The sequence below is a fragment of the Neoarius graeffei genome, chromosome 3 (genome assembly GCF_027579695.1).
Source record: "Neoarius graeffei isolate fNeoGra1 chromosome 3, fNeoGra1.pri, whole genome shotgun sequence".
NCBI classification, from domain to species: Eukaryota; Metazoa; Chordata; class Actinopteri; order Siluriformes; family Ariidae; genus Neoarius; species Neoarius graeffei.
In genome coordinates this window covers 5,496,212-5,523,105 of record NC_083571.1, presented here as the reverse complement: position 1 = coordinate 5,523,105, position 26,894 = coordinate 5,496,212, and the positions used below count along the sequence as shown (strand labels likewise).

The window sequence follows — 26,894 nt, the reverse complement described above, 5'->3', positions numbered from 1 at the left end:
TCTCAGGGAAAATCAGTTTGTCTCAGGGAATATCAGTGTGTCTGAGAGTGTCTCAGGGAATATCAGTGTGTCTGAGAGTGTGTCTCAGGGAATATCAGTGTGTCTCAGGGAATGTCAGTGTGTCTGAGAGTGTCTCAGGGAAAATCAGTGTGTCTCAGGGAATATCATTGTGTCTGAGAGTGTCTTAGGGAATATCAGTGTGTCTGAGAGTGTGTCTCAGGGAATAATCAGTGTGTCTCAGGGAATATCAGTGTGTCTGAGAGTGTCTCAGGGAATATCAGTGTGTCTCAGGGAATATCAGTGTGTCTGAGATTGTCTCAGGGAATATCAGTGTGTCTCAGGGAATATCAGTGTGTCTCAGGGAATATCAGTGTGTCTCAGGGAATATCCGTGTGTCTGAGAGTTTCTCAGGGAATATCATTGTGTCTCAGGGAATATCAGTGTGTCTGAGAGTGTCTCAGGGAATAGCAGTGTCTCAGGGAATATCTGTGTGTCTCAGGGAATATCAGTCTGTCTGAGAGTGTCTCAGGGAATATCAGTGTGTCTCAGCGAATATCAGAGTGTCTCAGGGAATATCAGTGTGTTTCATGGAATATCAGTGTTTCTGAGAGTGTCTCAGGGAATATCAGTTTGTCTCAGGGAATATCAGTGTGTCTGAGAGTGTCTCAGGGAATAGCAGTGTGTCTCAGGGAATATCAGTGTGTCTGAGAGTGTCTCAGGGAATATCAGTGTGTCTCAGGGAATATCAGTGTGTCTGATAGTGCCTTAAGGAATATCAGTGTGTCTCAGGGAATATCAGTGTGTCTGAGAGTGTCTCAAGGAATATCAGTGTGTCTCAGGGAATATCAGTGTGTCTGAGATTGTCTCAGGGAATATCAGTGTGTCTCAGGGAATATCAGTGTGTCTCAGGGAATATCAGTGTTTCTGAGAGTGTCTCAGAGAATATCAGTGTGTCTCAGGGAATATCAGTGTGTCTGAGAGCATCTCAAGGAATATCAGTGTGTTTCAAGGAATCTCAGTGTGTCTGAGAGTCTCTCAGGGAATATCAGTGTGTCTCAGGGAATATCAGTGTGTCTCAGGGAATATCAGTGTGTCTGAGAGTGTCTTAGGGAATATCAGTGTGTCTGATAGTGCCTTAAGGAATATCAGTGTGTCTCAGGGAATATCAGTGTGTCTCAGGGAATATCAGTGTGTCTGAGATTGTCTCAGGGAATATCAGTGTGTCTCAGGGAATATCAGTGTGTCTCAGGGAATATCAGTGTGTCTGAGAGTGTCTCAGGGAATATCAGTGTGTCTCAGGGAATATCAGTGTGTCTGAGAGCATCTCAAGGAATATCAGTGTGTTTCAGGGAATCTCAGTGTGTCTGAGAGTGTCTCAGGGAATATCAGTGTGTCTCAGGGAATATCAGTGTGTCTGAGAGTGTATCAAGGATTATCAGTGTGTTTCAGGGAATATCAGTGTGTTTGAGAGTGTCTCAGGGAATATCAGTGTGTCTCAGGGAATATCAGTGTGTCTGAGAGTGTCTCAGGGAATATCAGTGTGTCTCAGGGAATATCAGTGTGTCTGAGAGCGTCTCAAGGAATATCAGTGTGTTTCAGGGAATCTCAGTGTGTCTGAGAGTGTCTCAGGGAATATCAGTGTGTCTCAGGGAATATCAGTGTGTCTCATGGAATATCAGTGTGTCTGAGAGTGTCTCAGGGAATATCAGTGTGTCTCAGGGAATATCAGTGTGTCTGAGAGTGTCTCACGGAATATCAGTGTGTCTCAGGGAATATCAGTGTGTCTCAGGGAATATAAGTGTGTCTGAGAGTGTCTCAGGGAATATCAGTGTGTCTCAGGGAATATCAGTGTGTCTGAGCGTGTCTCAGGGAATATCAGTGTGTCTCAGGGAATATCAGAGTGTCTCAGGGAATATCAGTGTGTCTGAGCGTGTCTCAGGGAATATCAGTCTGTCTCAGCGAATATCTGAGTGTCTCAGGGAATATCAGTGTGTCTCAGGGAATATCAGTGTGTCTGAGAGTGTCTCAGGGAAAATCAGTTTGTCTCAGGGAATATCAGTGTGTCTGAGAGTGTCTCAGGGAATATCAGTGTGTCTCAGGGAATATCATTGTGTCTGAGAGTGTCTTAGGGAATATCAGTGTGTCTGAGAGTGTGTCTCAGGGAATAATCAGTGTGTCTCAGGGAATATCAGTGTGTCTGAGAGTGTCTCAGGGAATATCAGTGTGTCTCAGGGAATATCAGTGTGTCTGAGATTGTCTCAGGGAATATCAGTGTGTCTCAGGGAATATCAGTGTGTCTCAGGGAATATCCGTGTGTCTGAGAGTGTCTCAGGGAATATCATTGTGTCTCAGGGAATATCAGTGTGTCTGAGAGTGTCTCAGGGAATAGCAGTGTCTCAGGGAATATCTGTGTGTCTCAGGGAATATCAGTCTGTCTGAGAGTGTCTCAGGGAATATCAGTGTGTCTCAGCGAATATCAGAGTGTCTCAGGGAATATCAGTGTGTTTCATGGAATATCAGTGTTTCTGAGAGTGTCTCAGGGAATATCAGTTTGTCTCAGGGAATATCAGTGTGTCTGAGAGTGTCTCAGGGAATAGCAGTGTGTCTCAGGGAATATCAGTGTGTCTGAGAGTGTCTCAGGGAATATCAGTGTGTCTCAGGGAATATCAGTGTGTCTGATAGTGCCTTAAGGAATATCAGTGTGTCTCAGGGAATATCAGTGTGTCTGAGAGTGTCTCAAGGAATATCAGTGTGTCTCAGGGAATATCAGTGTGTCTGAGATTGTCTCAGGGAATATCAGTGTGTCTCAGGGAATATCAGTGTGTCTCAGGGAATATCAGTGTTTCTGAGAGTGTCTCAGAGAATATCAGTGTGTCTCAGGGAATATCAGTGTGTCTGAGAGCATCTCAAGGAATATCAGTGTGTTTCAGGGAATCTCAGTGTGTCTGAGAGTGTCTCAGGGAATATCAGTGTGTCTCAGGGAATATCAGTGTGTCTCAGGGAATATCAGTGTGTCTGAGAGTGTCTCAGGGATTATCAGTGTGTCTCAGGGAATATCAGTGTGTCTGAGAGCATCTCAAGGAATATCAGTGTGTTTCAGGGAATCTCAGTGTGTCTGAGAGTGTCTCAGGGAATATCAGTGTGTCTCAGGGAATATCAGTGTGTCTGAGAGCGTCTCAAGGAATATCAGTGTGTTTCAGGGAATATCAGTGTGTCTGAGAGTGTCTCAGGGAATATCAGTGTGTCTCAGGGAATATCAGTGTGTCTGAGAGTGGCTCAGGGAATATCAGTGTGTCTCAGGGAATATCAGTGTGTCTGAGAGCGTCTCAAGGAATATCAGTGTGTTTCAGGGAATCTCAGTGTGTCTGAGAGTGTCTCAGGGAATATCAGTGTGTCTCAGGGAATATCAATGTGTCTCATGGAATATCAGTGTGTCTGAGAGTGTCTCAGGGAATATCAGTGTGTCTCAGGGAATATCAGTGTGTCTGAGAGTGTCTCAGGGAATATCAGTGTGTCTCAGGGAATATAAGTGTGTCTGAGAGTGTCTCAGGGAATATCAGTGTGTCTCAGGGAATATCAGTGTGTCTCAGCGTGTCTCAGGGAATATCAGTGTGTCTCAGGGAATATCAGAGTGTCTCAGGGAATATCAGTGTGTCTCAGGGAATATCAGTGTTTCTGAGAGTGTCTCAGGGAATATCAGTGTGTCTGAGAGTGTCTCAGGGAATATCAGTGTGTCTCAGGGAATATCAGTGTGTCTGAGAGTGTCTCAGGGAATATAAGTGTGTCTCAGGGAATATCAGTGTGTCTGAGAGTGTCTCAAGGAATATCAGTGTGTCTCAGGGAATATCAGTGTGTCTGAGAGTGTCTCAGGGAATATCAGTGTGTCTCAGGGAATATCAGTGTGTCTGAGAGTTTCTCAGGGAATATCAGTGTGTCTCAGGGAATATCAGTGTGTCTGAGAGTGTCTCAGGGAATATCAGTGTGTCTCAGGGAATATCAGTGTGTCTGAGAGTGTCTCAAGGAATATCAGTGTGTCTCAGGGAATATCAGTGTGTCTGAGAGTGTCTCAGGGAATATCAGTGTGTCTCAGGGAATATCAGTGTGTCTGAGAGTGTCTCAGGGAATATCAGTGTGTCACAGGGAATATCAGTGTGTCTGAGAGTGTCTCAGGGAATATCAGTGTGTCTCAGGGAATATCAGTGTGTCTGAGCGTGTCTCAGGGAATATCAGTTTGTCTCAGGGAATATCAGTGTGTCTGAGAGTGTCTCAGGGAATATCAGTGTGTCTCAGGGAATATCAGTGTGTCTGAGAGTGTCTCAGGGAATATCAATGTGTCTCAGGGAATATCAGTGTGTCTGAGAGTGTCTCAAGGAATATCAGTGTGTCTCAGGGAATATCAGTGTGTCTCAGGGAATATCAGTGTGTCTGAGAGTGTCTCAGGGAATATCAATGTGTCTCAGGGAATATCAGTGTGTCTGAGAGTGTCTCAGGGAATATCAGTGTGTCTCAGGGAATATCAGTGTGTCTCAGGGAATATCAGTGTGTCTGAGAGTGTCTCACGGAATATCAGTGTGTCTCAGGGAATATCAGTCTGTCTGAGAGTGTCTCAGGGAATATCAGTGTGTCTCAGGGAATATCAGTGTGTCTCAGGGAATATCAGTGTGTCTGAGAGTGTCTCAGGGAATGTCAGTGTGTCTCAGGGAATATCAGTGTGCCTGAGAGTGTCTCAGGGCAGTGTGTCTCAGGGAATATCCGTGTGTCTTAGGGAATATCAGTGTGTCTGACAGTGTCTCAGGGAATATCAGTTTGTCTCAGGGAATATCAGTGTGTCTGAGAGTGTCTCAGGGAGTATCAGTGTGTCTCAGGGAATATCAGTGTGTCTGAGAGTGTCTCAGGGAATATCAGTGTATCTCAGGGAATATCAGTGTGTCTGAGAGTGTCTCAGGGAATATCAGTGTGTTTCAGGGAATATCAGTGTGTCTGAGAGTGTGTCAGGGAATATCAGTGTGTCTCAGGGAATATCAGTGTGTCTGAGCGTGTCTCAGGGAATATCAGTCTGTCTCAGCGAAAATCTGAGTCTCTCAGGGAATATCAGTGTGTCTCAGGGAATATCAGTGTGTCTGAGAGTGTCTCAGGGAATATCAATTTGTCTCAGGGAATATCAGTGTGTCTGAGAGTGTCTCAGGGAATATCATTGTGTCACAGGGAAGATCAGTGTGTCTGAGAGTGTCTCAGGGAATATCAGTGTGTCTCAGGGAATCTCAGTGTGTCTGAGAGTGTGTCAGGGAATATCAGTGTGTCTCAGGGAATATCAGTCTGTCTCAGCGAATATCAGAGTGTCTCAGGGAATATCAGTGTGTCTGAGAGTGCCTCAACGAATATCAGTGTGTCTCAGGGAATATCAGTGTGTCTGAGAGTGTCTCAAGGAATATCAGTGTGTCTCAGGGAATATTAGTGTGTCTGAGAGTGTCTCAGGGAATATCAGTGTGTCTCAGGGAATATCAGTGTGTCTGAGAGTGCGTCAAGGAATATCAGTGTGTCTCAGGGAATATCAGTGTGTCTGAGAGTGTCTCAAGGAATATCAGTGTGTCTCAGGGAATATCAGTGTGTCTGAGAGTGTCTCAGGGAATATCAGTGTGTCTCAGGGAATATCAGTGTGTCTCAGGGAATATCAGTGTGTCTGAGAGTGTCTCAGGGAATATCAGTGTGTCTCAGGGAATATCAGTGTGTCTGAGAGTGTCTCAGGGAATATCAATGTGTCTCAGGGAATATCAGTGTGTCTGAGAGTGTCTCAGGGAATATCAGTGTGTCTCAGGGAATATCAGTGTGTCTCAGGGAATATCAGTGTGTCTGAGAGTGCCTCAGGGAATATCAGTGTGTCTCAGGGAATATCAGTGTGTCTGAGAGCGTCTCAAGGAATATCAGTGTGTTTCAGGGAATCTCAGTGTGTCTGAGAGTGTCTCAAGGAACATCAGTGTGTCTCAGGGAATGTCAGTGTGTCTGAGAGTGTCTCAGGGAATATCATTGTGTCTCAGGGAATATCCGTGTGTCTGAGAGTGTCTCAGGGAATATCAGTGTGTCTCAGGGAATGTCAGTGTGTCTGAGAGTGTCTCAGGGAAAATCAGTTTGTCTCAGGGAATATCAGTGTGTCTGAGAGTGTCTCAGGGAATATCAGTGTGTCTGAGAGTTTGTCTCAGGGAATATCAGTGTGTCTCAGGGAATGTCAGTGTGTCTGAGAGTGTCTCAGGGAAAATCAGTGTGTCTCAGGGAATATCATTGTGTCTGAGAGTGTCTTAGGGAATATCAGTGTGTCTGAGAGTGTGTCTCAGGGAATAATCAGTGTGTCTCAGGGAATATCAGTGTGTCTGAGAGTGTCTCAGGGAATATCAGTGTGTCTCAGGGAATATCAGTGTGTCTGAGATTGTCTCAGGGAATATCAGTGTGTCTCAGGGAATATCAGTGTGTCTCAGGGAATATCAGTGTGTCTCAGGGAATATCCGTGTGTCTGAGAGTTTGTCAGGGAATATCATTGTGTCTCAGGGAATATCAGTGTGTCTGAGAGTGTCTCAGGGAATAGCAGTGTCTCAGGGAATATCTGTGTGTCTCAGGGAATATCAGTCTGTCTGAGAGTGTCTCAGGGAATATCAGTGTGTCTCAGCGAATATCAGAGTGTCTCAGGGAATATCAGTGTGTTTCATGGAATATCAGTGTTTCTGAGAGTGTCTCAGGGAATATCAGTTTGTCTCAGGGAATATCAGTGTGTCTGAGAGTGTCTCAGGGAATAGCAGTGTGTCTCAGGGAATATCAGTGTGTCTGAGAGTGTCTCAGGGAATATCAGTGTGTCTCAGGGAATATCAGTGTGTCTGATAGTGCCTTAAGGAATATCAGTCTGTCTCAGGGAATATCAGTGTGTCTGAGAGTGTCTCAAGGAATATCAGTGTGTCTCAGGGAATATCAGTGTGTCTGAGATTGTCTCAGGGAATATCAGTGTGTCTCAGGGAATATCAGTGTGTCTCAGGGAATATCAGTGTTTCTGAGAGTGTCTCAGAGAATATCAGTGTGTCTCAGGGAATATCAGTGTGTCTGAGAGTCTCTCAGGGAATATCAGTGTGTCTCAGGGAATATCAGTGTGTCTCAGGGAATATCAGTGTGTCTGAGAGTGTCTTAGGGAATATCAGTGTGTCTGATAGTGCCTTAAGGAATATCAGTGTGTCTCAGGGAATATCAGTGTGTCTCAGGGAATATCAGTGTGTCTGAGATTGTCTCAGGGAATATCAGTGTGTCTCAGGGAATATCAGTGTGTCTCAGGGAATATCAGTGTGTCTGAGAGTGTCTCAGGGAATATCAGTGTGTCTCAGGGAATATCAGTGTGTCTGAGAGCATCTCAAGGAATATCAGTGTGTTTCAGGGAATCTCAGTGTGTCTGAGAGTGTCTCAGGGAATATCAGTGTGTCTCAGGGAATATCAGTGTGTCTGAGAGTGTCTCAAGGAATATCAGTGTGTTTCAGGGAATATCAGTGTGTTTGAGAGTGTCTCAGGGAATATCAGTGTGTCTCAGGGAATATCAGTGTGTCTGAGAGTGTCTCAGGGAATATCAGTGTGTCTCAGGGAATATCAGTGTGTCTGAGAGCGTCTCAAGGAATATCAGTGTGTTTCAGGGAATCTCAGTGTGTCTGAGAGTGTCTCAGGGAATATCAGTGTGTCTCAGGGAATATCAGTGTGTCTCATGGAATATCAGTGTGTCTGAGAGTGTCTCAGGGAATATCAGTGTGTCTCAGGGAATATCAGAGTGTCTGAGAGTGTCTCACGGAATATCAGTGTGTCTCAGGGAATATCAGTGTGTCTCAGGGAATATAAGTGTGTCTGAGAGTGTCTCAGGGAATATCAGTGTGTCTCAGGGAATATCAGTGTGTCTGAGCGTGTCTCAGGGAATATCAGTGTGTCTCAGGGAATATCAGAGTGTCTCAGGGAATATCAGTGTGTCTCAGGGAATATCAGTGTTTCTGAGAGTGTCTCAGGGAATATCAGTGTGTCTGAGAGTGTCTCAGGGAATATCAGTGTGTCTCAGGGAATATCAGTGTGTCTGAGAGTGTCTCAGGGAATATAAGTGTGTCTCAGGGAATATCAGTGTGTCTGAGAGTGTCTCAAGGAATATCAGTGTGTCTCAGGGAATATCAGTGTGTCTGAGAGTGTCTCAGGGAATATCAGTGTGTCTCAGGGAATATCAGTGTGTCTGAGAGTTTCTCAGGGAATATCAGTGTGTCTCAGGGAATATCAGTGTGTCTGAGAGTGTCTCAGGGAATATCAGTGTGTCTCAGGGAATATCAGTGTGTCTGAGAGTGTCTCAGGGAATATCAGTGTGTCTCAGGGAATATCAGTGTGTCTGAGAGTGTCTCAGGGAATATCAGTGTGTCTCAGGGAATATCAGTGTGTCTGAGAGTGTCTCAGGGAATATCAGTGTGTCTCAGGGAATATCAGTGTGTCTGAGAGTGTCTCAGGGAATATCAGTGTGTCTCAGGGAATATCAGTGTGTCTGAGCGTGTCTCTTGGAATATCAGTTTGTCTCAGGGAATATCAGTGTGTCTGAGAGTGTCTCAGGGAATATCAGTGTGTCTCAGGGAATATCAGTGTGTCTGAGAGTGTCTCAGGGAATATCAATGTGTCTCAGGGAATATCAGTGTGTCTGAGAGTGTCTCAAGGAATATCAGTGTGTCTCAGGGAATATCAGTGTGTCTCAGGGAATATCAGTGTGTCTGAGAGTGTCTCAGGGAATATCAATGTGTCTCAGGGAATATCAGTGTGTCTGAGAGTGTCTCAGGGAATATCAGTGTGTCTCAGGGAATATCAGTGTGTCTCAGGGAATATCAGTGTGTCTGAGAGTGTCTCACGGAATATCAGTGTGTCTCAGGGAATATCAGTCTGTCTGAGAGTGTCTCAGGGAATATCAGTGTGTCTCAGGGAATATCAGTGTGTCTCAGGGAATATCAGTGTGTCTGAGAGTGTCTCAGGGAATGTCAGTGTGTCTCAGGGAATATCAGTGTGCCTGAGAGTGTCTCAGGGCAGTGTGTCTCAGGGAATATCCGTGTGTCTTAGGGAATATCAGTGTGTCTGACAGTGTCTCAGGGAATATCAGTTTGTCTCAGGGAATATCAGTGTGTCTGAGAGTGTCTCAGGGAGTATCAGTGTGTCTCAGGGAATATCAGTGTGTCTGAGAGTGTCTCAGGGAATATCAGTGTATCTCAGGGAATATCAGTGTGTCTGAGAGTGTCTCAGGGAATATCAGTGTGTTTCAGGGAATATCAGTGTGTCTGAGAGTGTGTCAGGGAATATCAGTGTGTCTCAGGGAATATCAGTGTGTCTGAGCGTGTCTCAGGGAATATCAGTCTGTCTCAGCGAAAATCTGAGTCTCTCAGGGAATATCACTGTGTCTCAGGGAATATCAGTGTGTCTGAGAGTGTCTCAGGGAATATCAATTTGTCTCAGGGAATATCAGTGTGTCTGAGAGTGTCTCAGGGAATATCATTGTGTCTCAGGGAAGATCAGTGTGTCTGAGAGTGTCTCAGGGAATATCAGTGTGTCTCAGGGAATCTCAGTGTGTCTGAGAGTGTGTCAGGGAATATCAGTGTGTCTCAGGGAATATCAGTCTGTCTCAGCGAATATCAGAGTGTCTCAGGGAATATCAGTGTGTCTGAGAGTGCCTCAACAAATATCAGTGTGTCTCAGGGAATATCAGTGTGTCTGAGAGTGTCTCAAGGAATATCAGTGTGTCTCAGGGAATATTAGTGTGTCTGAGAGTGTCTCAGGGAATATCAGTGTGTCTCAGGGAATATCAGTGTGTCTGAGAGTGCGTCAACGAATATCAGTGTGTCTCAGGGAATATCAGTGTGTCTGAGAGTGTCTCAAGGAATATCAGTGTGTCTCAGGGAAAATCAGTGTGTCTGAGAGTGTCTCAGGGAATATCAGTGTGCCTCAGGGAATATCAGTGTGTCTCAGGGAATATCATTGTGTCTGAGAGTGTCTCAGGGAATATCAGTGTGTCTCAGGGAATATCAGTGTGTCTGAGAGTGTCTCAGGGAATATCAATGTGTCTCAGGGAATATCAGTGTGTCTGAGAGTGTCTCAGGGAATATCAGTGTGTCTCAGGGAATATCAGTGTGTCTCAGGGAATATCAGTGTGTCTGAGAGTGTCTCAGGGAATATCAGTGTGTCTCAGGGAATATCAGTGTGTCTGAGAGCGTCTCAAGGAATATCAGTGTGTTTCAGGGAATCTCAGTGTGTCTGAGAGTGTCTCAAGGAACATCAGTGTGTCTCAGGGAATGTCAGTGTGTCTGAGAGTGTCTCAGGGAATATCATTGTGTCTCAGGGAATATCAGTGTGTCTGAGAGTGTCTCAGGGAATATCAGTGTGTCTCAGGGAATGTCAGTGTGTCTGAGAGTGTCTCAGGGAATATCAGTGTGTCTCAGGGAATATCAGTGTGTCTCATGGAATATCAGTGTGTCTGAGAGTGTCTCAGGGAATATCGGTGTGTCTCAGGGAATATCTGTGTGTCTGAGAGTGTCTCAGGGAATATCAGTGTGTCTCAGGGAATATCAGTGTGTCTCAGGGAATATAAGTGTGTCTCAGAGTGTCTCAGGGAATGTCAGTGTGTCTCAGGGAATATCAGTGTGTCTGAGCGTGTCTCAGGGAATATCAGTGTGTCTCAGGGAATATCAGAGTGTCTCAGGGAATATCAGTGTGTCTCAGGGAATATCAGTGTTTCTGAGAGTGTCTCAGGGAATATCAGTGTGTCTGAGAGTGTCTCAGGGAATATCAGTGTGTCTGAGAGTGTCTCAGGGAATATAAGTGTGTCTCAGGGAATATCAGTGTGTCTGAGAGTGTCTCAAGGAATATCAGTGTGTCTCAGGGAATATCAGTGTGTCTGAGAGTGTCTCAGGGAATATCAGTGTGTCTCAGGGAATATCAGTGTGTCTGAAAGTGTCTCAAGGAATATCAGTGTGTCTCAGGGAAGATCAGTGTGTCTGAGAGTGTCTCAGGGCATATCAGTGTGTCTCAGGGAATATCAGTGTGTCTGAGAGTGTCTCAAGGAATATCAGTGTGTCTCAGGGAATATCAGTGTGTCTGAGAGTGTCTCAGGGAATATCAGTGTGTCTCAGGGAATATCAGTGTGTCTGAGAGTGTCTCAAGGAATATCAGTGTGTCTCAGGGAATATCAGTGTGTCTGAGAGTGTCTCAGGGAATATCAGTGTGTCTCAGGGAATATCAGTGTGTCTGAGAGTGTCTCAGGGAATATCAGTGTGTCTCAGGGAATATCAGTGTGTCTGAGAGTGTCTCAGGGAATATCAGGGTGTCTCAGGGAATATCAGTGTGTCTGAGAGTGTCTCACGGAATATCAGTTTGTCTCAGGGAATATCAGTGTGTCTGAGAGTGTCTCAGGGAATATCAGTGTGTCTCAGGGAATATCAGTGTGTCTTAGAGTGTCTCAGGGAATATCAATGTGTCTCAGGGAATATCAGTGTGTCTGAGAGTGTCTCAAGGAATATCAGTGTGTCTCAGGGAATATCAGTGTGTCTGAGAGTGTCTCAGGGAATATCAGTGTGTCTCAGGGAATATCAGTGTGTCTGAGAGTGTCTCACGGAATATCAGTGTGTCTCAGGGAATATCAGTCTGTCTGAGAGTGTCTCAGGGAATATCAGTGTGTCTCAGGGAATATCAGTGTGTCTCAGGGAATATCAGTGTGTCTGAGAGTGTCTCAGGGAATGTCAGTGTGTCTCAGGGAATATCAGTGTGTCTGAGAGTGTCTCAGGGCAGTGTGTCTCAGGGAATATCCGTGTGTCTTAGGGAATATCAGTGTGTCTTAGAGTGTCTCAGGGAATATCAGTTTGTCTCAGGGAATATCAGTGTGTCTGAGAGTGTCTCAGGGAATATCAGTGTGTCTCAGGGAATATCAGTGTGTCTGAGAGTGTCTCAGGGAATATCAGTGTATCTCAGGGAATATCAGTGTGTCTGAGAGTGTCTCAGGGAATATCAGTGTGTTTCAGGGAATATCAGTGTGTCTGAGAGTGTGTCAGGGAATATCATTGTGTCTCAGCGAATATCAGTGTGTCTGAGCGTGTCTCAGGGAATATCAGTCTGTCTCAGCGAAAATCTGAGTCTCTCAGGGAATATCAGTGTGTCTCAGGGAATATCAGTGTGTCTGAGAGTGTCTCAGGGAATATCAATGTGTCTCAGGGAATATCAGTGTGTCTGAGAGTGTCTCAAGGAATATCAGTGTGTCTCAGGGAATATCAGTGTGTCTGAGAGTGTCTCAGGGAATATCAGTGTGTCTCAGGGAATATCAGTGTGTCTCAGGGAATATCAGTGTGTCTGAGAGTGTCTCACGGAATATCAGTGTGTCTCAGGGAATATCAGTCTGTCTGAGAGTGTCTCAGGGAATATCAGTGTGTCTCAGGGAATATCAGTGTGTCTCAGGGAATATCAGTGTGTCTGAGAGTGTCTCAGGGAATGTCAGTGTGTCTCAGGGAATATCAGTGTGTCTGAGAGTGTCTCAGGGCAGTGTGTCTCAGGGAATATCCGTGTGTCTTAGGGAATATCAGTGTGTCTTAGAGTGTCTCAGGGAATATCAGTTTGTCTCAGGGAATATCAGTGTGTCTGAGAGTGTCTCAGGGAATATCAGTGTGTCTCAGGGAATATCAGTGTGTCTGAGAGTGTCTCAGGGAATATCAGTGTATCTCAGGGAATATCAGTGTGTCTGAGAGTGTCTCAGGGAATATCAGTGTGTTTCAGGGAATATCAGTGTGTCTGAGAGTGTGTCAGGGAATATCATTGTGTCTCAGGGAATATCAGTGTGTCTGAGCGTGTCTCAGGGAATATCAGTCTGTCTCAGCGAAAATCTGAGTCTCTCAGGGAATATCAGTGTGTCTCAGGGAATATCAGTGTGTCTGAGAGTGTCTCAGGGAATATCAGTTTGTCTCAGGGAATATCAGTGTGTCTGAGAGTGTCTCAGGGAATATCAGTGTGTCTCAGGGAATATCAGTGTGTCTGAGAGTGTCTCAGGGAATATCAGTGTGTCTCAGGGAATCTCAGTGTGTCTGAGAGTGTGTCAGGGAATATCAGTGTGTCTCAGGGAATATCAGTGTGTCTGAGCGTATCTCAGGGAATATCAGTCTGTCTCAGCGAATATCAGAGTGTCTCAGGGAATATCAGTGTGTCTCAGGGAATATCAGTGTGTCTGAGAGTGTGTCAGGGAATATCAGTGTGTCTCAGGGAATATCAGTGTGTCTGAGAGTGCCCTCTGATATTCCCTGATATACACACTGATATTCCCTGAGACACTCTCAGATACACTGATATTAACTGAGACACACTGATATTCCCTGAGACACTCTCAGACACACTGATATTCCATGAGACACACTGATATTCCCTGAGACACTCTCAGACACACTGATATTCCCTGAGACACTCTCAGACACACTGATATTCCCTGAGACACTCTCAGATACACTGTTATTAACTGAGACACACTGATATTCCCTGAGACATTCTCAGACACACTGATATTCCCTGAGACACACTGATATTCCCTGAGACACTGTCAGACACACTGATATTCCCTGAGACACACTGATATTCCCTGAGACACTCTCAGACACACTGATATTCCCTGAGACACTCTCAGACACACTGATATTCCCTGAGACACTCTCAGATACACTGTTATTAACTGAGACACACTGATATTCCCTGAGACACTCTCAGACACACTGATTTTCCCTGAGACACACTGATATTCCCTGAGACACTGTCAGACACACTGATATTCCCTGAGACACACTGATATTCCATGAGACACTCTCAGATACACTGATATTAACTGAGACACACTGATATTCCCTGAGACACTCTCAGATACACTGATATTAACTGAGACACACTGATATACCCTGAGACACAATGAGACACACTGAGATATGACATATTGTAATGGAATGTTTTCTTGTAATAAAATGTTTTGTGATAACGAGATCTGTTTCTTCTTATCACCATTTAGAAACTTATACTGAACAGCTATAGTTTTACCTAAACATGTTATGAATATTCATATTTTTTCCCAAACTCATATTTATACCTTTCCCAGAGATTGTCCTGAATCGTCACACTTTTTGCTTAACTTGTTCTGAATATTTTTTTCTCCTTTCCTCCAGTCTCTGTAAAGTGCATTTTTAAATTCCATGGTATTTTCCACCAGTCCCTGTGCATTTATAGATTTGAGTGATTTATTCACCCAAAGCCTCGTTTCGGTCCCTGAAATGGTGAAATGTTCAGAAATCCTTCACTCGAACCCTTCAGAAATAAACGCGTTTCATTTTTGCTCATTGTGGATGAGCACGTTACAGTCACGTGACCCAGACGTCAGTCGCTCAGGAAGGACCGTCAGGGGATTTTTTGCCCCCTTGCAGGAAAATAAGACCAAAAGCGAGCAGATTGCTGTGTGAGCGGCGGTAAGAGAGGCCTTTTCTTTACTCATAGCCGCGTTTTCACGCGTGTGCATGCTTTATTTGGGAAAATGCATGAAGAAGGAGCTCGGGATTTTGTCCTCCATGTCTGCACACAGAGCCATGAATGAACATGAATGCAGTGCTGCCTTCAACACATCCATGCACTGCTGCCTGGCTCTTCATGCATTATTTTATTATATGGTGCACACATTTCACGGTGCGAGCAGTCTCCAGAAGTGTGATGAGATTTATTCCAGATGGATTTAAAACAATAAACACGCGTTTGGAGCAGGATTTCAAAACTCTGGCCTTTTAAACCGAGTGAATTGTGAATGTAGGAGAAATAAAAGCTGTCTTTTTTATTGTTGTTATTTGTGCATGAGTGAAGAGACAGAACTGATGTTTGATGCTGACTGTTTGCACCGTGACGGTTGGTACAATCCCATCCAGATGTAAACATCTGGGATGTAGGTTTTCCAAAAAGAAAAAAAAAAGTGCAGAAAAATTTTATATTATATATGTAATCTAAAATATCATCAGATTTTCACACAAGTTCTAAAAGTAGATCAAGAGAACTCAGTTAAACAAATGAGACAAAAATATTATACTTGCTCATTTATTTATTGAGGAAAATGATCCAATATTACATATCTGTGAGTGGCAAAAGTATGTGAACCTCTAGGGTTAGCAGTTAATTTGAAGGTGAAATTAGAGTCAGGTGTTTTCAATCAATGGGATGACAATCAGGTGTGAGTGGGCACCCTGTTTTATTTAAAGAACAGGGATCTATCAAAGTCTGATCTTCACAACACATGTTTGTGGAAGTGTATCATGGCACGAACAAAGGAGATTTCTGAGGACCTCAGAAAAAGCGTTGTTGATGCTCATCAGGCTGGAAAAGGTTACAAAACCATCTCTAAAGAGTTTGGACTCCACCAATCCACAGTCAGACAGATTGTGTCCAAATGGAGGAAATTCAAGACCATTGTTACCCTCCCCAGGAGAGGTCGACCAACACAGATCACTCCAAAAGCAAGGCGTGTAATAGTCGGTGAGGTCACAAAGGACCCCAGGGTAACTTCTAAGCAACTGAAGGCCTCTCTCACATTGGCTAATGTTAATGTTCATGAGCCCACCATCAGGAGAACACTGAACAACAATGGTGTGCATTGCAGGGTTGCAAGGAGAAAGCCACTGCTCTCCAAAAAGAACATTGCTGCTCATCTGCAGTTTGCTAAAGATCATGTGGACAAGCCTGAAGGCTATGGGAAAAATGTTTTGTGGACAGATGAGACAAAAATAGAACTTTTTGGTTTAAATGAGAAGCGTTATGTTTGGAGAAAGGAAAACACTGCATTCCAGCATAAGAACCTTATCCCATCTGTGAAACATGGTGGTGGTAGTATCATGGTTTGGGCCTGTTTTGCTGCATCTGGGCCAGGACGGCTTGCCATCATTGATGGAACAATGACTTCTAAAGGAAAATGTCAGGACATCTGTCCATGAACTGAATCTCAAGAGAAGGTGGGTCATGCAGCAAGACAATGACCCTAAGCACACAAGTCGTTCTACCAAAGAATGGTTAAAGAAGAATAAAGTGAATGTTTTGGAATGGCCAAGTCAAAGTCCTGACCTTAATCCAATGGAAATGTTGTGGAAGGACCTGAAGTGAGCAGTTCATGTGAGGAAACCCACCAACATCCCAGAGTTGAAGCTGTTCTGTACGGAGGAACGGGCTAAAATTCCTCCAAGCCGGTGTGCAGGACTGATCAACAGTTACCGCAAACGTTTAGTTGCAGTTATTGCAGCACAAGGGGGTCACACCAGATACTGAAAGCAAAGGTTCACATACTTTTGCCACTCACAGATATGTAATATTGGATCATTTTCCTTAATAAATAAATGAGCAAGTATAATATTTTTGTCTCATTTGTTTAACTGGGTTCTCTTTATCTACTTTTAGGACTTGTGTGAAAATCTGATGTTGTTTTAGGTCATATTTATGCAGAAATATAGAAAATTCTAAAGGGTTCACAATCTTTCAAACGGCACTATATATATATATATATATATATATATATATATATATATATATATATAATATTCACCAACAGAGGTCACCTACTGTGCTTTCAACTTAAATCCCCATAATAATAATAACAAATATAATTCATTCCATCATCTTCAGTCGCTGCTTCATCGTGGTCATGGGAAGTTTTCCTGAGAACACTCACGGCTCCAGGGTTCCTGGTAGTGTTGTAGTCGAGTCACTAAACCTTGAGTCTGAGTCCAGTCTCAAGTCACCAGTGTTCAAGTCCGAGTCATTAAAGAAAATTTCTAGCCGAGTCCACTATTGATCCAAGTCCAAGACTCCACCCGGACCATGTGACGGTGTCTGTTTCAGCACCATTAACATTAGTTTATGCTGTATGAACAGGTGAATGTGCTTCTCTTTATCAGGGAGTGTGAAGTATTCTGTCAGAGATAGTTGGGAGACAGATGTAAGTGCAGAAGGTGTGTTTATTAATACAAGTGAAGATGGCAGGTCAAGCGAGGCACAAACAGGCTATCATAGACTTGGCAGAATTAAAGACAAGAAACAGGAAATCAGGAAACCAGACAAGGAAATAAGGCTCGGTAAAGTATCAGGAACTCAACTCAATACTTTGCAAGTGAGTGTGTTTTCACAGTTTTTATATCAGCGTGCTGATTGTGCCTTAATCCTGTGCAGGTGTGAGTCATTTACGGCATGCGCCCGAGAGTCTGCATGGTGCGCGCTGTCCGGAGCGCGCCCGAGAGTCTATCTGATGCACGCGCCAAGGCGCGCAGGTGTGACACTCTTGCACGAAATTAGTACAAAAATTAATGTAGATATAAATATAAATATCTTATGCCAAATTATTATGGCATGTTACAAAAAATAAAGAAAAAATCCTCGTCCTCATCTCCAATTTTACAAGCCCGAATGCAGTTAATGAATGCACGAGTCCAAGTCCAAGTCATCAGTGCTCGAGTCCTTAAAATTAGGGCAGAAGTCAGACTTGAGTCCGAGTCCTGGACTCGAGTACTACAAGCCTGGTTGTAGTACTTGAGACCGGTCTTCTTCTCAAGACCACTTTTTGAAGGTCTCGGTCTCATCTCGGAAACAACCGCATTTTTACTCGGTCTTGGACATCAAGGACTCGGGATTTTATTTCAAGACCAATCAAGACCACAACTGCAGGGGGGATTACAGTAAACTGCCTGTGTATTGTCTGATTTATTTGTTCACATCGTTACTGTGATTGGATGTAAAATGTCCTGCTTCAAATGCGACCAATAACGCGACTCATTGCTCATTTGAAAAATTTCTTCCTGTTAAGACCTGTCACCCCTCCCTGCCCCGTTCCCCTTCACACACACTGGTCTGGTTCTGGTCTTGACTCGGTCTCGCCCTGCCTTGGTCTTGGTCTTGACTTGATCTCAACCCCTCAAAGTCTTGGTCTCGATACACTCTGGTCTCGGTCATGACTTGATCATGACTCCAACACTAGTTCCTGGTACGATTGTGATCTTTGTAAGGACGTAACATTCCACATGTTCTCCCCATGTCCATCTGAGTTTCCTCAGGGTTCTCTGGTTTCCTCCGAACTCCCAAAAACATGCCAGTATGTGTATTCGTTACAGTGAATTACCACTACCCGTGAATGTGTGCTGCACTAGACTGGGGAATTAGAATTAAATCAGTCATTTAGAGTATATTCCCATTTCATGCCAGTATTCCCGGAATAGACTCCAGATTCAGCACAACCCTGACCAGGATAAAGCGACCCAAATGATATTCTGTTCACAAAAACAGTCACATCTTGAGTCACTACACGACATTTAATGGCCTAGCTACTGTACAGAACAGGAGTGACACTTTGCTTTTTTTTTGCTTTTGCATTTTAATGTCTTCTGATGAAACTTTGTACTCAGAATTCTCTCTTTCGCTAAAAAGTATTGGCACACTTCGTTTTGTTAGTTGTTGCTCACTGCCATTTCTGCCAACAAATCCGTATTGCGTCATACTAACCAAGTAGGTAAGCGAGAATGGTGTGTGTATTTTCGCAAAAATAAATTAAACATGATTTTTCATGTAAAAGAAAACCAGTTTGCAAACTTGAAGTACTAATTACATGGTTAGACAAGAATTCGATATGTCTATGACGAGTCACTACTAATCATCTTCACTTTCAGTAAAAATGAAAGGGAAAATTGGTCACAAAAGCTTTATGTGGTGCCTTGAATTCAGTTTCATTGTCCATATATGGAAATGCTTCCTCACCCATCCTTATCTGTGTGTGTGTGTGTGTGTGTGTGTGTGTGTGTGTTAGGTTAAGAGGGGGCATCATGGATGTGTCCGGCCACAGCCTTTTCCTCCTGCAGCAGCTCAATGTCCAAAGGGAGTTTGGTTTCCTGTGTGACTGCACGGTTGCCATTGGCAACGTGTACTTCAAGGCCCATCGAGCAGTGCTGGCTGCCTTCTCCAACTACTTCAAGATGATCTTCATTCATCAGTCGAGGTTAACCAACTTTCATGATACATCAGTATGGTGCGATTTTCAGTAAGGAGATGTTTATTTAGGTAACATTTATGGAAGGAGTCTCCAGTCTCAGCGCTTTGTAACAGACAGAGGTGAAGCTGGAAATTTAAGCTTTTCAGCATAGAGGAGTTTACGCTTTGTGGTCACGTTGTATTTCTCAGCATTTTACCACAGGGTTCCCGCGGGGTTTTAAAAGGTAGTAAAAGGTAGTTAATTAAAATAGGCTAAATTATGGCCAGTAAAAAGTAGTAAAAGGTAGTAAACGTAATCTGACGTGGTAGTAAATTTTTTTGACCCCCATCCACCTGGGCTTATGTGTTTTCTAATTCGTTTAATTAACCTGCATGCCATAATATCCATAAATTACTACATTTGGGCGAATTTATTTTTATGTATCGAGGAGGACCGCAGTGAGGAGTTGGTGGCGCATGTGCATTGAATTCCAACAACAGTTCGAATCCAGTATAAATTTATACCAGAGATTGTTTGCACGGGAATTAAACAATGGGTAAATGCAAATTTTCAGACCTCTGGCTGGAGGAACCTGAGTTTAAAGACTGGATAAAGGCAGTAGATGGCAATCGGCGAGAGGCGTTCTGCATAGTGTGCAAAAAAAACCCCAGTATCACTAGTCTTTCTGATACGTTAGTTAATAAGAGGTGCAACTGACATATTAATTAGCATTAACATTAACAGTGACGGGCGGCACGGTGGTGTAGTGGTTAGCGCTGTCGCCTCACAGCAAGAAGGTCCTGGGTTCGAGCCCCGGGGCCGGCGAGGGCCTTTCTGTGTGGAGTTTGCATGTTCTCCCCGTGTCCGCGTGGGTTTCCTCCGGGTGCTCCGGTTTCCCCCACAGTCCAAAGACATGCAGGTTAGGTTAACTGGTGACTCTAAATTGACCGTAGGTGTGAATGTGAGTGTGAATGGTTGTCTGTGTCTATGTGTCAGCCCTGTGATGACCTGGCGACTTGTCCAGGGTGTACCCCGCCTTTCGCCCGTAGTCAGCTGGGATAGGCTCCAGCTTGCCTGCGACCCTGTAGAAGGATAAAGCGGCTAGAGATAATGAGATGAGATGAGATTAACAGTGACTGAACACTGTTTTTCAGAGATATCGCAGGTATCGTTTTTCACAACATACTGACCAACTCAATTTTTTTTCTCTTGCTCATTGTTAATTTATTATTTTTTGTTTCCTAGAATGTAGAACATACAGTATATATATGTTAATTACCAGCTGGAGGTCCGTATCGTGAAATACCGTGACCGAGGTCTTGAAAGTACTGAGCGAGGCCCTCTGGGCCGAGGCCCGTATTCAAGGCCGAGGTCACGGTATTTCACCATAAGGACCGACCTTAAGCTGGTAAATAATATATTTATTTTTTTCTTTACCAAATTCTAACAGAAAACGAGAGCGCCCGAAAGGGAAAACTGAGCCATGCCGCCATTTTGAATCCTCATTCACGGCTGTAATGCAAATGGCTTCCTCCTCGGTATACAAGTGCACTTCCATGGCAGGAAAAAAACTACATTTTGCCACCTATGTAGTCCCCTATTTATACAAATAGGAGTCATTCAGGATTCAGCCATGTTTTTGCTCAGCGTTAGCAACAGTTAGAGGTTTTTAGCTTTCTCCTGAAATGTTTTCTTTTATTTCTTCTTCCTCAGGGTAGTAAAACTCGCTTTCGCTGTGAACACTGTCGTTATCGCTATCCATGCTGTAAAATTAATGCTGTTCTCCTGAGAAATGCGAAAATAAATGTTGACAGAAATTGCTACGATGTTTGTTGTTGTTGTGAATGAGCGAGTCGCCAGAGCTCTGTAACCGGGGTCCGTAACTGGGGTCCGTATCATAGGATATGGACCTGCTCGCCAGCCAATCAGAGCACAGGATTTGATGGAAACCGGGCCGCAAAAAAATAAATAGAGGATGTTACACGGTGGCGTGAAGATATGAAGTTTATCTTCAAGTGGTGAATGTATATATTTTTCAACACGAGAAGATAAACTTAATATCTTCGCACCACTGTGTAATTTTCTTTATATTATTTGGGCACATCCACAAAAAATATTGCAAATTAATCAAAAGAATTTAAATTTTGAACCGGTTCGCCATTTTGACAATGCGTGTCCAGTCAGTGGGAAAACACTGGGAGTGACGTCATTGGAGTGAAATATTAGAAAATATTATACATACAGGACACTTTTTCGATGGAATAAAAACGTGTTCTAATCCCTGCTAGCAGGTTTCATTCATTTGGTTTGATAGCATGCAATATTGTTCGCATATCGCTTATCCTTCGTGTATTATGTCACTCTACCCAATGGAGAATGAGTGTTGAATATGGTTTACGATATTGCATGGTTGTCAAGACAACATGACGTCACACGTCAAAGACATAAAACTTCCGTGCTAGTGAGTGAGCAACTGTGACAATTTGTAAATAAACAAACATGGCCACCAAGTTTGCTTTGTTAAATACGGAAGATTTTGAGGGAATTTTGAAAGAGAAAGACGCGTTGAACACCTGAAAGGAATGTGTATGTATTATAATAATAATAATAATAATAATAATAATAATATTGGATGGCTTTTTTTCGTGGTCTGTCAGATATATTCCACTCAGCTACTCGTCTTTGACTCATTCAGTATCATGCTAGCTGAATGGAATATATCTGATAGACCACTCAACGCCAGCCAATATTATTTAAATATGTCACTCAGAGCCGCGATGTACGTATTATGTATGAAAAATGCGAGTTTTTCAACACAAGAAGATAAACTTCATATCTTCAAGCCAACGTGTGGTTTTCTTTTTATTATATCGACACATTCACAAACAAAAAGTCCCCAAATTTCTCAAAACGAAATTTATCATCGATTTCCTCGCGAGTGACATATAGAGATTTATGTCACGGTTTTGGTTCTCCGTGTCCCGGATGGAGCTTGTATGAAAAATAAAATACAAGCGGTGTATCTCCCGGTAAAACACTCACGTCTGTATAACATACAGTATACTGTATATACACTGTATATTTATTGTGCATCATGAAAATATTTTCAAGTATCATGATATAACATTTATTAGAAAGCAATTATTGGAAATGAAGCCGTTGTTGTCAAAATAAGGTGATTCAACACTGTCAGAAATAGGGGTAAGGTCAGAGTCCATTTCTGTCCCCCAAGGTCCAGTCTACACTAACGTACCCCCTCGGGCTCTTTATTGGACCTCAAAGTAACTATGTGCACCTTTTTAAGGTCAAAAATATACATATATGTTCCAAAACAGTATATAAAAGTTCCAAAGAAGTACCTTAGATGGTACTGCCCCTGTGACAAGCCATTGTACCCCTAAAGGTACATTTAATGTACTTTATTTTTTGAGAGTCAATCGTGTGAATGTACAATTATAAGTTTTAAACAATGTATTCTGAAATGTAGAACACTATACAGTCAGACATGACCAGCTGACTCATTAAATGTATCCTCTCCTTTTTCCTATGTTTAGTGAGTGTATTAAGATCCAGCCCACCGACATCCAGCCAGACGTCTTCAGCTATCTGTTGCACATCATGTACACAGGTAATGGACCCAAGCAGCCCGTGGATCAGGGTCGATTACAGGATGGGATCAAGTTCCTCCATGCATACCAGCTGTGCCATAAAGCAAGCGACGGCGGAACCGACGCCTCCTCAGACCCCATCCGTATATCCAACCTGTACGGTATCCAGATCTCTTCCCAGCTGGGCACTAAAGATTCGCCGGGCATGAAGGCTAGCGGGGCACGTGAACCTGAGGACAGACGGTGTGGCTCACGTGACCATCCACTGCCAGCTTTAGCAGGGATCAAAGGGCACTCATCGGAGCGCCAGTCCCTCAGTCTGCGCGCCATCACCTCAGGGGACGAGTGTGATATCTTGGCACGGATCAAACAGGAAGACGAGGAACCGGATGAGGGAGAGGAACCACGAGCACTTACATCTCTACCTTCAACCCAAGGGAGCCCATGTCAATCTGGTGGCTTTAAGGACGGCCCTCTGGCTCTGCTGTGTCCTCAATGTGGAGAACAATGCCTCTCTCCTGAGGGACTACAGGAACATCTGTTCACCCACGCAGCATGTGCCCTCATGGAAGGACCTTCTGATGACAGCAGGGGGGACATTAAAGGGCCAATGGAGGAGCGACAGTGCCACGCGCAAGCAGATGAACTGGCGTCGGAGATAAAGCGAGGTATGGCAGGCACAGGAAGTCCACCCGTAGGCTTTACGCGTAAAAGAAAGATGGCATGCGCGGTCTGCAATTTGCACTTTTCACAGAAGAGCCAGCTGCAGGAGCATATGTTCGCACATGTGGGCAAACCACTGCGCCAACATCGTTACGGCCGCTTCGGTGGACCGCTGATCCATCCCAGCGAAGGAACATCAGAAATCGAGGATGTTGCCCAGGATAATGGCAGCTCATGCTATTCACTAGACTCAGAAGTCTCTCGTGAGAGCGTAGACGCCGTAGCGGTAGAATGACACCTTCCTTAACGTAGCGGACGTGTTCCCTGCAGTCCAGTGCATTTTTAACACACCCTTGTAAATTTCCACTCCTGACTTAATCAAGTAACAACTACATTCCACAAGTAATTTTTCTTGTCTCTGGAGTGACTTTGGTTGCTAGCATGCTAATTACCCAGCTAGCTTGTTAACTAGAAGGTAGATTGAGATGGATTTGTACAACTTAATATTTTTCAAATTGTGTTTTTTAATGCCATTTACTCATATATTCATTAACATCTTCAACTTGCTCATAATCTTCACTGCTATCTTTCGTGAGCTAACACACACACGACAGGAATTTTAAATCATATTTTTACTGATAAATGTTTATACTGTAAGTAATAACCAGCTTGCTAATACAAGGTGACCTGACAAAGTTTCTGACAGGATTTTTATTTGAAAAAATAATATTCATAATCTACACTGCTAATTCTAACCAGCAAGTTAAAATGAGAACCTGACAGGATTTCTTACTGAATTTTTTAAAAAGTGTATTTATAACTGTGAAACAGTTTCAACTGTGAATGATAGTGAACATGCGGAGGAAATTTTTAAGTCATATCCTCGAACTTTGCTGCTGGCTAGCTAGCTACAGTGGTGCTTGAAAGTTTGTGAACCCTTTAGAATTTTCTATATTTCTGCATAAATATAACCTAAAGCATCATCGGATTTTCACACAAGTCCTAAAAGTAGATAAAGAGAACCCAGTTAAACAAATGAGATAAAAATATTATACTTGGTCATTTATTTATTGAGGAAAATGATCCAATATTACATATCTGTGAGTGGCAAAAGTATGTGAACCTTTGCGTTCAGTATCTGGTGTGACCCCCTTGTGCAGCAATAACTGCAACTAAACATTTGCGGTAACTGTTGATCAGTCCTGCACACCGGCTTGGAGGAATTTTAGCCCGTTCCTCCGTACAGAACAGCTTCAACTCTGGGATGTTGGTGGGTTTCTTCACATGAACTGCTCACTTCAGGTCCTTCCACAACATTTCCATTGGATTAAGGTCAGGACTTTGACTTGGCCATTCCAAAACATTAACTTTATTCTTCTTTAACCATTCTTTGGTAGAACGACTTGTATGCTTAGGGTTGCTGTCTTGCTGCATGACCCACCTTCTCTTGAGATTTAGTTCATCGACAGATGTCCTGATATTTTCCTTTAGAATTTGCTGGTATAATTCAGAATTCCTTGTTCCAACAATGATGGCAAACCATCCTGGCCCAGATGCAGCAAAACAGGCCCAAACCATGATACTACCACCACCATGTTTCACAGAAGGGATAAGGTTCTTATGTTGGAATGCAGTGTTTTCCTTTCTCCAAAAATAACGCTTCTCATTGAAACCAAAAAGTTCTATTTTGATCTCATTTGTCCACAAAACATTTTCCAATAGCCTTCTGGCTTGTCCACGTGATCTTTAGCAAACTGCAGATGAGCAGGAATGTTCTTTTTGGAGAGCAGTGGCTTTCTCCTTGCAACCCTGCCATGCACACCATTGTTGTTCAGTGTTCTCCTGATGGTGGACTCATGAACATTGGCTAATGTTAATGTGAGAGAGGTCTTCAGTTGCTTAGAAGTTACCTTGGGGTCCTTTGTGACCTCGCCGACTATTACACACCTTGCTCATGGAGTGATCTTTGTTGGTCGACCACTCCTGGGGAGGGTAACAATGGTCTTGAATATCCTCCATTTGTACACAATCTGTCTGACTGTGGATTGGTGGAGTCCAAACTCTTTAGAGATGGTTTTGTAACCTTTTCCAGCCTGATGAGCATCAACAACGCTTTTTCTGAGGTCCTCAGAAATCTCCTTTGTTCGTGTCATGATACACTTCCACAAACATGTGTTGTGAAGATCAGACTTTGATAGATCCCTGTTCTTTAAATAAAACAGGGTGCCCACTCACACCTGATTGTCATCCCATTGAATGAAAACACCTGACTCTAATTTCACCTTCAAATTAACTGCTAATCCTAGAGGTTCACATACTTTTGCCACTCACAGATATGTAATATTGGATCATTTTCCTCAATAAATAAGTGACCAAGTATAATATTTTTGTCTCATTTGTTTAACTGGGTTCTCTTTATCTACTTTTAGGACTTGTGTGAAAATCTGATGATGTTTTAGGTCATATTTATGCAGAAATATAGGAAATTCTAAAGGGTTCACAAACTTTCAAGCACCACTGTAGGTAGTGACCTGATAGGATTTCTAAATAATATTCATAATCTTTACTGCTAATGCTAGTCATCTAGCTAAGATGAGCTAACCTGACAGGATTTCTTACAGGAGCTTTCATAATCTTTATTGCTAACACAGTAGCAAGAAGCTAACATTTAAAAAATATATGAATAAATGTTTATCATTAACAGTGCTAACGAGACAGCTAATTTGAGCTAAACTACAAACAGGATTAAAAAAATCATTCATGAATGCTAATAATCTCTACTATTAAAGTTCACTAGCTAGCTAACACCTGACAGGATTTACAATTTCCTTCACCGCTAACACAGGCTAAATAGTCATAATTTTCACTATTAACGCTAGCAAACTAGTTATAATGAGCTAATCTGACTGCATTCCTGAGAGAATTTTTAGATAATATGAATAATATTTCCTTATTAACATCTCATAACCTGAATAATCTTCGCAAAGTGACCGCATTTCTGACAGGATTTTTAAGTTATATTCATAATTTCCTATCCTAATGGTAGCTGACATGAGCTAACATGATAACATTTTTCTGAGGATATTTGACTGCTAATGCTCATACATTAGCTAACTTGAAACAATATTTCAGAAAACGTTGATGAGTGTTGTTATAAAAGTGTTCCTGTTTCGAACATGTGCCACAGAATACAACACAAGACACGGAATACCACATTAAATACTAGCTTTATGAGGAAATTTTCCTCAATGGGGAAATGTTTATCATTTCCACGGCTAATGAGGAAGCTAGTTTGAGCTAAACTACAGACAGGATTAAAAAACATAAAATCATTCACAAATGTGAATAATCTCTACTATTAATGTTCACTAGCTAGCTAACATGCTAACTTGACAGGATTTCCAATTACCTTCACCGCTAACACAGGCTAAGCAATTATAATCTGCACTACTAATGCTAGCAAGCTAGCTATAATGAGCTAACCTGACTGCATTCCTGAGAGAATTTTTAAGTAATATGCATCATATTTTATCGCTAAGATCTTCACAAAGTGACTACGTTTCAGACAGGATTTTTAAGTTACAGTTGTGCTCATAAGTTTACATACC

At 43.0% G+C, this 26,894-nt stretch overlaps 1 protein-coding gene across 1 annotated transcript; it reads left to right on the top strand.

Moving 5' to 3' along the window:
• Positions 1-14,464: 14,464 nt before the first annotated feature.
• On the top strand, positions 14,465-23,581 carry zbtb25 (zinc finger and BTB domain containing 25). The gene is made up of 3 exons (XM_060915772.1): positions 14,465-14,501; positions 18,854-19,042; positions 22,570-23,581. The coding sequence occupies exons 2-3, from the start codon at positions 18,870-18,872 to the stop codon at positions 23,579-23,581; spliced, it is 1,185 nt and encodes a 394-aa protein (XP_060771755.1). The 5' UTR covers positions 14,465-14,501; positions 18,854-18,869.
• The last annotated feature ends 3,313 nt before the right edge of the window (positions 23,582-26,894 follow it).